Source organism: Strongylocentrotus purpuratus, unplaced genomic scaffold, assembly GCF_000002235.5.
Source record: "Strongylocentrotus purpuratus isolate Spur 01 unplaced genomic scaffold, Spur_5.0 spur5_scaffold_8, whole genome shotgun sequence".
NCBI classification, from domain to species: Eukaryota; Metazoa; Echinodermata; class Echinoidea; order Camarodonta; family Strongylocentrotidae; genus Strongylocentrotus; species Strongylocentrotus purpuratus.
In genome coordinates this window covers 2541316-2554776 of record NW_022145614.1, presented here as the reverse complement: position 1 = coordinate 2554776, position 13461 = coordinate 2541316, and the positions used below count along the sequence as shown (strand labels likewise).

Here is a 13461-nt window from a genome sequence, read left to right as displayed (position 1 = left end):
CATGTATTTCCCACCAGGTAAACATCAGATTATGGAAACAGCAGAACGTCGGTGTCCATTTCTACAATAAACTCTAAATCATTTTTAGAGGAAATTGGAAAAATCACGAAAAGTGTTCATGACTTATTCAAACTTATGTTAATCCTCTTCAAGGATGTGTACTCGTTCAATGAAACCAGTGAAAGGCTGCTCAAATGATAACGAAAATTATTTCGCTTTCCAAAACAATAAAATATACATCATAAGGAATGTTTTGGTAAAGCGATCATTGTTGTTGCTTTATCCAATTTCGCAAAACTTAGGCTGCTTGAATCAAGCTAAAAACGGGTACATGCTTATACGTTGGCGAACGTAGCCCCAGCTATCGCTTACAGTTTTACGGGTAGATTAAATAAATTGGTGGCAAATCGAATTGAGGCCAAAGACTCCGATTTTCTTGCATACACACCTCTTAAATGAATGTTACCGATTGAAAGAGAATGGTCTCATTTGGAACATGAAAGGTTAGGAACAGGAGACGATGAAGAAAAAGAAATCCTGAAAATTTGAAAATATTAGAGGAGGAAGACGAGGGGGAGAGGTTGAGGAGTAGGCGGAACTAAAATTAGCCATGAAGGAATGTTCAACATGATCAAGTGGTGTAAGTGTAAGAAAAGTTCAGTAGGAATAAAAGGGCAAGGTTGAAGGACGGGGGGGGGGGGGGGGGGGGGGAGAGGGGAGATTTTTTTGTTCTCAAGCTTCTGTGCCAGCCTCTGTGCCAGCCTCTGTATCTTATATTCTGAGTCGACCTTTGGATTAGCTCACAACTTTAATTGTGAACGAACAAGATGAATTAAAAATACATCCCACAAAACCAATTTGCATTTTTTAATACTTCCATCTCTTGAATTTGTTCAGTGTAACGAAGGATGACCTCCAATTTTCAGATAACAATACACAGATTTTCTAACTATAATTCTTGTCGTTCACAACGTTTTTATCCGCTGTCGGAAGAAAAAAATGTCTATATTGTGCACAAATTGTAATTGAGTTTCGAAACAATGGTTTATCCAGTACTGGTGAAATTCGACGTTACCCCCACCCCTCCCCTGTTTCAACGCAAAAGAAAGTAGTTATCAATCTTGTTATGGCTCTAAAGTCTGAGGCACCCGGATAACCAGGTACATTCCAACCCCTCTCCCTGGAAGATTCTGCCCTCTATATATCAGCTTCTAGCTGGATACTCATTTAGCTCAGATAAGCCTTCTGTGGGCTAAGGATTATTAATTTCCATCAGTATTACTCACATGCCATCTCCGTAACAAGAGTGATCTATCTTTGCGGGGTCACTAATGACAAAATGCATTATAATGTCAATATCATATGAAACAAATATAAATATATGTATATAATATATGTTTCTAGGTTTTTATTCACTTTAACGTTAGGATTTAAAGCCGCGATGATACTGTTTTAGAAAATATCTGCATTAAGCGATTCGGATGATAAAAAAGACCTGTATCATCGGAATCACTGACTCAGAGTAAATATAAGAATGGTATACTTTGTATTTGCTGGCAATTTAGTAAATATTATAAGTACTATGCCCACATACCTATATAGGCCGATGTGTTCCAGAAGTGAATGTCAAATAAAATCCCCCCCCCCCCCTATCGTAAAAAAGGTAAAATAAAAACATATTAGAAAAATAGAAGAGCAAAAGAAAGGGGGAAAGGAATAGAATAGAGTAGTGTCGTTGGTCTTATTATTTTGCATTTTATTCACCGGATAATACCGGTGTCCCTCGCCCCTTAAAGACAACCTTAGTGCTCACTCACTGTCGGGATTGATGCTACGTCCTGGCTGAGCAGAACTTGACTGATTCATTTTTCATAATTCATAATTTCATAATCTCAGGAATTCATAATTTATTATTTCAGGAATTCAAATTTTAATGTTGTATTTTACATAGACGAGGTACAGTAGATTACAGAAATTGATACATCATACGAAATTTAACAGGTTAAGCACTGATCTCATGACATGACACAATGAGAGGTGTATTTAAGAATTCATATAAACCCGTAACCATTACAATCTATATTGTATTGGATCCATAAAAACTTATCAAATAAAAATAATTTAAAAAATAATACAATCCATTGCCTTATTCCAAAATCGCAACCACTCTCCCTATCAAGAAAAGAAACAGGTAGTTGATATGACTGAATACTGTACATTTTAGGTTCATCCTACTTGCCATTGTTGTCATTAGGTGTGAAATATATTTGACTATAAGTGACCATAATGAATGTAAAGTACGAGTGACTACCGACCGGTAAATCGATGCCTGTCAAATTCAATGGTAGAGACATGAGAGGTTCCGTTTAGTCTGTCAAAGTCATCTCACGGCCATCAATATCAATAGACGGAAATTAATGACCAGAAACACTTCCTTCTGTTAACAATACAAATTAGTCTGTATAGACAATGGTGTCACCTGTATATGGCCTCTCTATTTCTCTCTCTCTCTATCTCTCTGTCTGTCTATGTCTGTCTATGTCAGTCTATGTCTATCTCTCTATCTGTCTGAGTGTCTGTATTTCTCTCACTCAGTCTATCTATCACTCTAACTCTCTACCTCCATCTCTAAGTCTCCCTCTCTCTCTCTCTCTCTCTTCCTCTCTCTCTCTCTCTCTCTCTCTCTCTCTCTCTCTCTCTATATATATATATCTAGTTCCCTTTCTCTCAAGTCTGGTTCTTCTCGCATTTTATAGGCCAGGATTTACCATTTCCTCACACAGGCCATGGTTCTGTTTCTGATTCCCGGAGAGAGTGTGACAGAGATAGAGAGAGAGAGAGAGAGAGAGAGAGAGAGAGAGAGGGAGAGAGAGAGAGAGAGAGAGAGAGAGAGGAGAGAGAGAGAGGGGAGGGAGAGAGGGAGAGAGATAGGAAGGGAGAAAGAGAGAAAGGGAGGGGTGTGGAAGGATGGAGAGGAAGGGATAGGCTTATTACATTTATGTAGATATGAAATGAAAAAAATATAGCAGAAATAATTGATAGTTGCTTTTTTTATGTATCTATTAAGCCGGTTTTTTCCTCCGATTTATTCTGCAATTCAGAAACAAGTTAAGGTATAGTTGCATATCTGTTGAGGTCTTCTATAAGTATCAATCAATTTGACAGTGGTCGCCAACATTGCATCCACACTGTAAGCACTTTACCCATGTTTGTTCTTTGTGTCTTCGTATTTGTCAATATTATTTCTCAGGCGTCATATTGATGTGTAGAGAGCGTCGACCAGGTTTGCTCATCTACTTGTTCATCCCCAAGATATTTTCCCTTTCTTCCAGAGCCAACAACCCGACCCAGAAAAGGCTCTATTCCTTGAGGTCATAACTTGTATTTCACGCGGAGAAAATAAAATCAAAGCCATTAAAGAGATACATGACCCGTCGTCAAAGACTTCATCCCGTCTATTCGGATAATCTCTATTCGCATGGGGCTGTCAGTTATCATGGCGCTGCACTCTGAGTGTCCATACGGCATATAATTCAATGTAGAAACTGCAATAATATGGAAATGTACAGACTCTTTCTGAAGTCATAAAATTAATACTTGCAGGGAATAATGGGGAATTTAGACCTGTCACAAAACTGCAATTGTTATTTACAAAGTTCGTCATGGCCGTTAGGAATCTAAATCAGGAAGAATTTGGAAATGTACTTTTCAGACCCCAAAGTGTGCGTTTAACCATATGCGATAATCATGCAATCATGTCAGAGAGTCTACTGTATACTGTATTTGAATTTTATGTATAATAGGGGAAATGTTGAAGACCCAAAAGCTAGCCAGGTGCCTTCCTGACATAGCATCAGCTGATATATAGAAGGGAGATTTCATCTGTGTTAATGCTATCATACATAACAGGTGAATTGGTATATCGTCACCATGGATTCGTGGGGAAAAACATCACACATTTGAATTATTTGAGTTAATCACGTCTGGTATGGAATTTGCTTTAATCAATAATAAAGACATCAGAGAGTAGAAAACTAAGCAAAGGAGGGATTTTAAAAGATAAGTGAATAGTTTTTATTAATCAACAGATCATCGTGAAATTTACATCTCTTGTCATCCAATTTTAATTATGCTTGTCAACTAAAATGTGGTTATGTTCACTGCATTCGTAGGTTAATAATGATTCAATGTGCTCACTTTCTTAAGCTCATTATTTTATTGAAACGTTGTACTTCTTGCAGCACATTACCAGAAAAAATGTCCAAACTGATAGAAGGTTTTTACATAATAAATCATTTACTGTCTATGATTCGAACAGTAACATGAATGAGACGAACTTGGTAAACATGGTGGCCCTTTTATATATCATTTGAAGAAACCGGAACATCTATACCCGAATCCACCCGTAGGCATTTCCTACATACTTTTACTTTAGCTTACACTTGATCTTGAAATTGGTGAAACCCAACCCTCGATCGTTTCCCATTAATTCACAAATCAGTCTAAAAGTAGACGTCCCCTCCCATCGAGGGAAAGATATGTATATACCATTTACAGTGACATTTCACCGGGGTCCACTACAGAGATGGGTGGGGGAGGGAAGGGAGAGAGGGGAGAGATGGAGGATGGGGGAGAGAGAGGGAGAGAGAGAGGGGAGAGATATATGGTGGGTGAGAGAGAGAGGGAGAGAGAGAGAGAGAGAGAGAGAGAGAGAAAAGGGAGGGGGCAAATGATGGTGAGAGGAGGTAAGGAGTGCATTTTAGTTCATATAACACTATCTACATGTAATACCCAGTTGAGTCATGATTTGATAACCTACCCCGCACTGATACATTATCATAGTAACCAATGTATATATTATTCCATCTTGATTTTATGGCATGTTGTGCGCATTTTATGAATTCATTCATTACATTACTCTTTCTTCCAGATTCAAGAATTTATTACCATCTAGTATAGATGATCAGATTATGCTGTATCTATGCTTTTAATAAGAAGATGATACAACCTCCTCTTACCGGCTCGGTCGTTTCGCTCAATCGCTTTTCGTCCAACCAGAGTCAGACGAATGATACTCTGCTACAATTATCGACATCTTCACACATTCCTCCGGTTTTAACATTTTTTTGAGGGTTTTCGTCTGATCTAATAAGTAAATGTTTTCAATTGTAGCTATATGAAGTTTCAAGTGAGGACCATGTATCGCATTATTTCAGCTAATTTGCATTTTGTGAACCAACACACACAGGAAACAGATATCGAAACTTTGGTTTTCTCCCCTCTCCCTCTCTTTCTCTCTTATCTCTCCGTTTCTCTCTTGTGTTCGATGATACTCAATATCGACAAGACACCTAGCCTTGAGCCTGCTTTTAAGTGGTTTTCGATCAGTGCAATGCGACCCACATTGTTCGGAGGCAAGATTGTGTTATAGAGTAATAAGGAAAACATGTGCCCAAGTAAAATTTGTGGAAGGGTTTATTCTCAACGCTGCAGAACATTGGGCTTCTTATTCCAATGTCCACCATGCAGTATCATCTTCGGGTCACTCGCAGATTTAACAAAATAAACAATGTATTAATTGTACTCATTTTGAAGAAAAAAATGTGGAACAGGGAGGGTAATATGTGGACTTGTTGCCTCCATTGATTCAATTATATGGAGAAAAAGGGTTTCCCCCGTTTCCCTGTAGCGTAATATCTCGAAAAACGTTATGTGTCGTACCAACATGTCCGCTTCATTACCCGTAATTTGTTTATAGGTAGGTTGAAAGGACGCAAACTACAAGTTTTATTTTTGCGATGACAAGATATTTGGTACATTGAAAGATAAAATATGAGAGGAGGATGGATTTGACGCCTGAAGCTTTTCCACATCAATTAGCAAACGAATAGCCCCAAAGCAATCGTATTTAATTTTATTAGGCGACGAAAAGTTAAGTGTGCCGAATCAAATTAGTCGAGAGCGCCCTGGTTCTTTGCTATAGAGATGTGCATCTTTTGTGAAGCATTCTATGAGTTGAGATTGGGTTGCCAACTGAACAGAAATGCACACGAAATGGAAGGTGATAGAATTATGGTAGCTGAAAAGAATGCACTGAAAAGGACGGAATATTAATTTTCTTCGATGTGCGTGTGTATGTGCGCGTGTATACAATAAGTGTGCGTGTACATGGGCCATGTTGGTGTGTGTTTTCATCAATTGTACAATCTATGTAATGAAAATGTTTTGAATTTATGTCAAGGAAAAACAACTGTATTTAATTACTAAAATTAATTTGTATTGTTTGGAATCAATAAAAAAAAACTATTGAAAAAAAATGTATCGTATACCGTGTGTGTGGGGGAGAGAAAGAGTGAGAGAAAGAAAGAAGAAAAGTAAATGAATTCAATTTGTTCTTGACGACGATTATCAGGTCTTTAATTTAATCAATTAAACAATGTTTGACCACCTTTTTTGTTCTCCTTATTTGTTGTTTACGCCGATTTGCTACCATCATAGTAACTCTATACTCAATAGTTTGGAGAGTTTCAACAATAAATAGAATTTGTAATTTATGCGGTTGCGAATGTTTACTACGATCCTTCACAAACCACTATAACGAAAGGAAGGGAGTCATTACTTCTCAACTTTATTTATTTTTATGTTTTATCTTTTTTATGATAATCAATAGTTCACGTAATAAAAACAGCTAACTATATGTTGTAAGTAAGATATTAATAATTTTGCTGACTGCCCCTTCAAAATACGTCATCTTGAAAACGTTATGAATCGTTTCATCAAAGAACTTTGACTATCAAATATCAATAAAGATGTCCGCAACAGGCAGCTAAACAAGTTCGATGCTAAACAAGATTAATTTGTTGCAATTAGGAATTATATAGATCAAATAGATATCAGCGCATGGGAGATTGTTCAGAGGAGATGGGTTCTAATCCATTTATGAAGCTCACCCGATAATGAATTGGAATCGTTCTAATGGGATAAATTGGGACACGGTAAAGGCGAGATTGACCCTAAATCGACGGTACTGTCATATTTGGTATCATATTCATGGTGAAAAGCAATCATTATGGAACGAGTGGTGATATAGGAGCTTTGGGTGTGAAAGACCAGAGAATGCTGGTATCTCCTTGGAAAGACCACTTATAATATTATTATCATGGTAGCAAAATCAGCCTTCCCCCTTTTGTCGCTGGGGGGTGGGGGGGGGTTGCAGTCAGAGCTCATGTGCAAACAAAATGAGTCTGAAATGCTCATAATCAAGTACCAAATAGTATTATTTATGAACCACGAGTCGTACTAGCATGATGTGTGTGCGTGTTTGCGTGTTTGCGTGTTTGCGTGTGTGTGGGTGTGCGTGTGTGTGTGTAAAAGTGTGAGTGCGTGGGTATAAGTGTAGTGAGTGTGTTTTGTGGGTGTGCGTATGTGGGGATATTTCTATACCCTCACTCCTTCTTTCGAAGTCTGAGGGTTTTCACATTAGAAATTGTGGTTTTGGTTGTGAATAATGATAACAGAACAATCGCTGTTGAAATTGTTATCAATTTAACATCGGTTAAATCTGTCTATAACACATTGAAGTTCGATATAACACGGAATGTTTCATCATAAAGAACATCCTCTTATGAAATCACGTGGTTCTTGCCAAGATTGAATCCATATGTTAATGTTTTATCGATAAGGTCTTGTATGAGAAAAGAATCCATAGCCTACTACAGATTTATGATGATAAATGATCCTGACATTCTCGTAAACAAGACGATTTTTGCGTTTTGTTCAAGATAAAATGGAAAATGGACTCGCACAGTATTTGACTTTTGGTAAATTAAGATCGAGGAATACCGTAAACTTCAATTATGAGCCTAGCCATAATGAAATCTCTTTGTATACCCACGATGCTCATCGAGATAAGGTTCACAAAAAGAAAGGATAGTTTTCCATGGTTTTAGTATGCATTGCCGGACCCCATGGATGTCATTAGGGGGGGGGGGGGGGGGGTTAATAACTAAATATTTCCTGGAAATTTTTCAAAATTTCTGTCAGCCTTCCCAATGTCACCTAGCCATGAAGAGCGAGGGGGGGGGGGGTGAGAAAAAAATTCTAGACATCTTTTCCCCATCTTTGTTCTTCTCAGAGAGGCAGGGGACTCACCCAACCTACTGTAGACTGAAAGCTACCATACCTGACAACTTAAGAAATAAAAAACCGATATTATGTAAAACATAATCTCCATAGTTCTGATAATCGTAGGAGGACAACGAGGGCGCCCACCATCATTATGCTTCCTGAGGAGATTAAACTTCCGATTAACATAATACGTGTTGTTCCTACTCCGAACACTTTGAAGAAAGTTCGACGTCCCCATACGCTATTACGTTATAGATTGATATGTTAACTTTTAGATTTGATTCTATCATGTTTCAGCGTTTGAATACACGAGGGTTCCATGCAATCTGTTAATCAACTATCCTGTCTGAGAAAGCACATTTTCCGTGTGTGCAGACTTTAACCCCCCCCCCTCCCCATCCCACGAGCATAACCCCTGACTTACAGTCTGATATATAAATTATTGAAATTAATTAGATTTTCTGTGTTTTGCACGAGGTTTGCAATTCACCATGGCCATTTTTCGACGTGGTCAATACCGTCGAATCTCGTCTGAGAAAGCTGTTACAATGTTTACTCATCCTGGGTGACAAATTTGCAGCGACTTAGATAAATCTTAATTTCTCACTAGATTGAAACGTGTTTTTCCGCACGTTCTGCCAATTATCAGCGACCGCCTTACGAATTTTACTCCCATTCTTTCATTAGTTCTACTTCACTGCTAACAATACTAGACTCATGTTGATGAGAATAGATGAACTTAGCAACGAAAACAGCTGACGCCATTTTTCTAAAATGACGTTTCAGTATTTCATAGAAATATAGATATATAATTCGGTACTTCAGAGAGGAGATAAATTGTATCTGTGCTGAGCAATTGAAATTCAGATTAAGAAAAAACACAATCTATAGGTCGGGATTATACTGAAGAGATTGATTGGTTTGGGGCCTAATTAGTATTTTGTCATATATATATTTATAAATATCCCACCAGAGAATGAATTCCTGGCTTTTGAGCAGGCTCTCTTCGCAAAAACCCACAAAACAATAACACATGGGACAAGACTGATGGCATCCATCTTACACCTCCGCGCTGACTCTACGTAAATCTTTGCTTCTCTGTAGTTACCAGAGTGAAAGAGATACTTTTATGCATATTCTGTTTAGGTTATGAGTGCCCTGCTAATATAGTTTTCATCTTAAAAGACTATCATGTGTTTGTTATTGAATATCTTTAATCTCATTTTGCTTAATTTTTAATCTCAGCTCGTCAGTTTTAGCGAAACATGATCATGCATGAATATGTTATTGACATCAAACTACATCCGTCCTGGTTTCCTTGCATTTGATAAAGTTTGGTGAAAGTATTTTGATTAATATGATATATTCTGTTTAAACAATCATCAGTCATCTTTTATTTCTTCCTGTTGACCCGATTTACTGAACTGGCAAAGTGACGCTCGATCAGAAACAGTTTACTTTCTTGCCTGATCCAGGTGACTTTCCCAGCAACCAAGTAATTGACGGGAACATTAACCAACTCCTGATAATCAACTTTCCTTATTTTTCAATTGTTTTTGCAGACGATACGACAAGCCGCGTGTCTAACACTCGCCTACTTAGCCTTTGATCGATATCGACTCATCATTCATCCAACATCGTCAGTGCGATCGCGATCACCTCCTTATGTGCTATCTGTCTTGGCTGTTATATGGTTAGGTAAGATCTCATCGGTATGAGATGGTGCATCGCTTTGGCATTGATGAAGTGATAATGAGCAAATAGGAAGGTCGGAATTTGTTTTTAAAGGGTGTATGCATCATTTAAGTCTTGGTTACCTATATAGCAGTGTCAACTTCTTAAAAGGGTGCTACATTATTGGCGTATTTTGTTTGTTCGCAGGTTTAATCCGGAAAGTCCACTCTCTTTCAAAATGTTTTTGGGACGTCCTTGGTAACCTAGGAGTAACAAATATTTTGTAGGATGCAACCTTTTCTTCGTTTAAGTTCTTAATTTGTTGCTGTCGTTATTCAAGAGATGATTCCGTCGAGAATCGAATAAACCTGATCATAATCTATTTGTATGCCTATACAATATATACGGGGAAAACGAATTGCTATTACTATATTTAGCCTCAGATGTCATAATAGAGGAGTCGTAATTCTCTTAAATTCAAGAGATTTATGATCGAGGACTGCTAAATCTTGATCGAAATTGAAGGCATATATCAATGCCTTAATTTCAAGTATGAGATTGTATTAGAAATGCAGCAAACAAAGGGACTGGATTTGTTCATTGTAACAATATATCATATAGAATGGGAGAATTACACTGTATCCTCGTTATAACATAGTTTTTACCATGTAGGATTCTGGCCAGGGTATAGGGTATGTAGGATTTAGACAAATGTATTGGGAATCTGTAACGGAACTTTGAGAAGCAATCTAGGCACAACCTTTGATACCTTATTCAACCTTTACCACCTTCTTACCCCGCTTTCTTTCCAGTGTCCAGCATCGTCCAGCTTCCCACCGCCATCTTGACTGGTCTGGATGGAGACGGGAGATGTCGTGAATACCGTCCAAGTCGAGGAGGAGGATGGTATTACTGGGTAAAAGTTCTTACGATCTACATTATCCCATTAACTGTCATTATAGTCTCTTATTTCAAGATATGGCGTCGTTTAAACGCGCCTGGGGCGCCGCATTCCAGGGGTAGTATTAAGATGCGCACCTTTCGGAAGCGAAGCGCTCGTCGCATTCTCGTCATCATCATTTTCTTCGCAGTCACGTGGGTGCCCATCTTCGCTGTTCACATATGGCCCCATTACGATCCGAATATCACTGAGGATACGCCACACTACGGGTATGTGCATCGTCTGACAAACTTTGTGCTATATGTGAGCATGATGATGAATCCCTTCCTTTACGCATTTGCTGGAGAAGGGTTTAAGAAGCACTTCAGGACGTTTGCAGGACGTGCAGTAACATCATCGGTCGTTCTTGATCAGGAACGCACGCCTGATGTAAAAGGAACATTTCAGGAATCAACACTCCGGAGAGAAAAATAGAGTAGATAACTAATCCATCGTCTTTGGATACCGCTACGATTAAGCAATTATTTGAACGTTCTACTAGAAGAGTTTATGTTTTCTAGTTCTAAAATATCACCATTGACCTTCGTTAGAAGCAAGTGATATTTTGAGCCACAGGTAGTTGTTTGACATTTGATTTTTCGGAGAACTATAATTATTCGGATTATTCGACCATACTAACTTTGAAATATCGATATATGCACACTAATGAATACGTTTGAAATGAATTAGCCTTAATTCGCAAGGTGGCAGTGAACTACAAAGAGAAGTCTAAAAACTAAAATGCATTGAGCTAAGAAGAAGAAACTTGAAAGGGATAAGGGAAGAATTAAAGGAAAAGTAGGTCAAGGGATGTTCAGGTATTTCACTCGAGCAATTACAAGAGATATATTCGGATGAAACGTATTAGCCTTAGCTTAAAATTGTGCCTGAAGGAAAATGCAGCAAAAATTTTGCCATGAAAGAGACAAACGACGATAGATGACAGATATCATCTAAAGAGGAAGGAATGAAAAAATAAGATAAAGAAATAACTTTGAGCAAGGTAACTGGAAGCAGACGAATTAGAGAATAAGATTGTGAAGTATCCATTCGAAGTTAGGAAGCTTGATAAATGAGGCTTCCATATAGTGCTGATGATGATGATGAGGAGGAGGAGGAGGTTGGTGATGATGATGATAATGAAAATGATGTGATGATGATGGTGATAGTGATGATGATGAGGAAGTTGATGATGACTATGATGTTGACAGTGATGCTGGTTATGATGATGATATTGTTGGGTGGTGATAATGATGGTGATGATGAGGATGATGATGATGATGATGATGATGATGATAATGATGGTGATATTGATGGTAATAATGATAATGATGTGATGATGGTGATAGTGATGGTGATGATGAAGATAATGATGATGATGAAGATGATGATAATGATGATGATGAAGTCGATGATGACGATGATGATGATGTGATGACGGTGATGGTGGCCATGATGATGATGAAATCGATGATGACGATTATGATGATGATGATGATGATAATGATGATGGTGATAGTGATGATGACGATGATGTTGACAGCGATGATGGTTATGATGATGATACAGTTGGATGGTGATAATGATGGGGATAGTGATGATGATGATGATGAAGATGATGGTGATGATGATGATGATGATGATGATGGTGATAATGATAATGATGTGATGATGATTATGATGGTGATGATGATGAGGAGGATAGTGATGATGATGATGATGATGATTGTAATAATGATAATGATGTGATGATGGTTATGATGGTGATGATGATGATGGTCATGGTGATAATGGCGATGATGAAGATGATGATGATAGTGATGATGGTCATGATGATGATGATGATGACATTCACCTCCGTAGCTATTTCACTGATTTTTTTTCTTCTTTGTTCCTATCTCGTTTTATATGATGATATACATTGTTACATTTGATAACTCGTATCATTTTTTATCAGGGATAAAGCAAAGTACGGGTCTTTCAAACCTTTTTGCAGCATCCCGGACATGTTTGGTTTTACTGAATGTCTGAATAAATACAATACAATACAATGATGGTGGTGGTTGTAATGATGATGATGACGGTGGTTGTAATGGTGATGATGATGACGATGATTGTGATGATGGTGTGATGTTATGCTGCTGATGATGATGATGGTAACTGATATCATTTTTTATCAGGGATGAAGCCACGTACGGGTCTTTCAAACCTTTTTGCAGCATCCCCGGACATGTTTGGTTTTACTGAATGTCTGAATAAATACAATACAATGACGGTGGCGGTGATGATGATGGCGGTGGTTGTAATGATGATGATGATGACGATGATTGTGATGATGATGTTATGCTGATGAAGATGATGATGGTAATGGTGATTATCATGGCAATAATGGTGATGGTGACGATGATAATAATAATGATGATGATGATGGTGAGGATTATGATAATGAGGATAATGACGATGATTGTGATGATGATGATCATGTTATGCTGATGAAGATGATGATGGTAATGATGATTATCATGGCAATAATGGTGATGGTGATGATGATAATAATGATGATAATGATGGTGATGATGATAATAATGATAATGACGATGATTGTGATGATGATGATGATATTATGCTGATGAAGATGATGATGGTAATGACGATGATTGTGATGATGATGATAATGACGATGATTGTGATGATGATGATGATATTATGCTGATGAAGAT

At 37.8% G+C, this 13461-nt stretch overlaps 1 protein-coding gene across 1 annotated transcript in view; it reads left to right on the top strand.

The window, feature by feature from the left end:
• The window catches only part of LOC585666 (melanin-concentrating hormone receptor 1), a 31737-nt gene extending 19881 nt beyond the window's left edge, over nt 1–11856 (top strand). The window contains exons 3-4 of the mRNA XM_785486.5: nt 9690–9825; nt 10614–11856. Of these exons, the coding sequence (XP_790579.3) occupies nt 9690–9825; nt 10614–11176 (699 nt within the window). The 3' untranslated portion in view covers nt 11177–11856. The remainder of the gene's footprint in view (nt 1–9689; nt 9826–10613) is intronic.
• The last annotated feature ends 1605 nt before the right edge of the window (nt 11857–13461 follow it).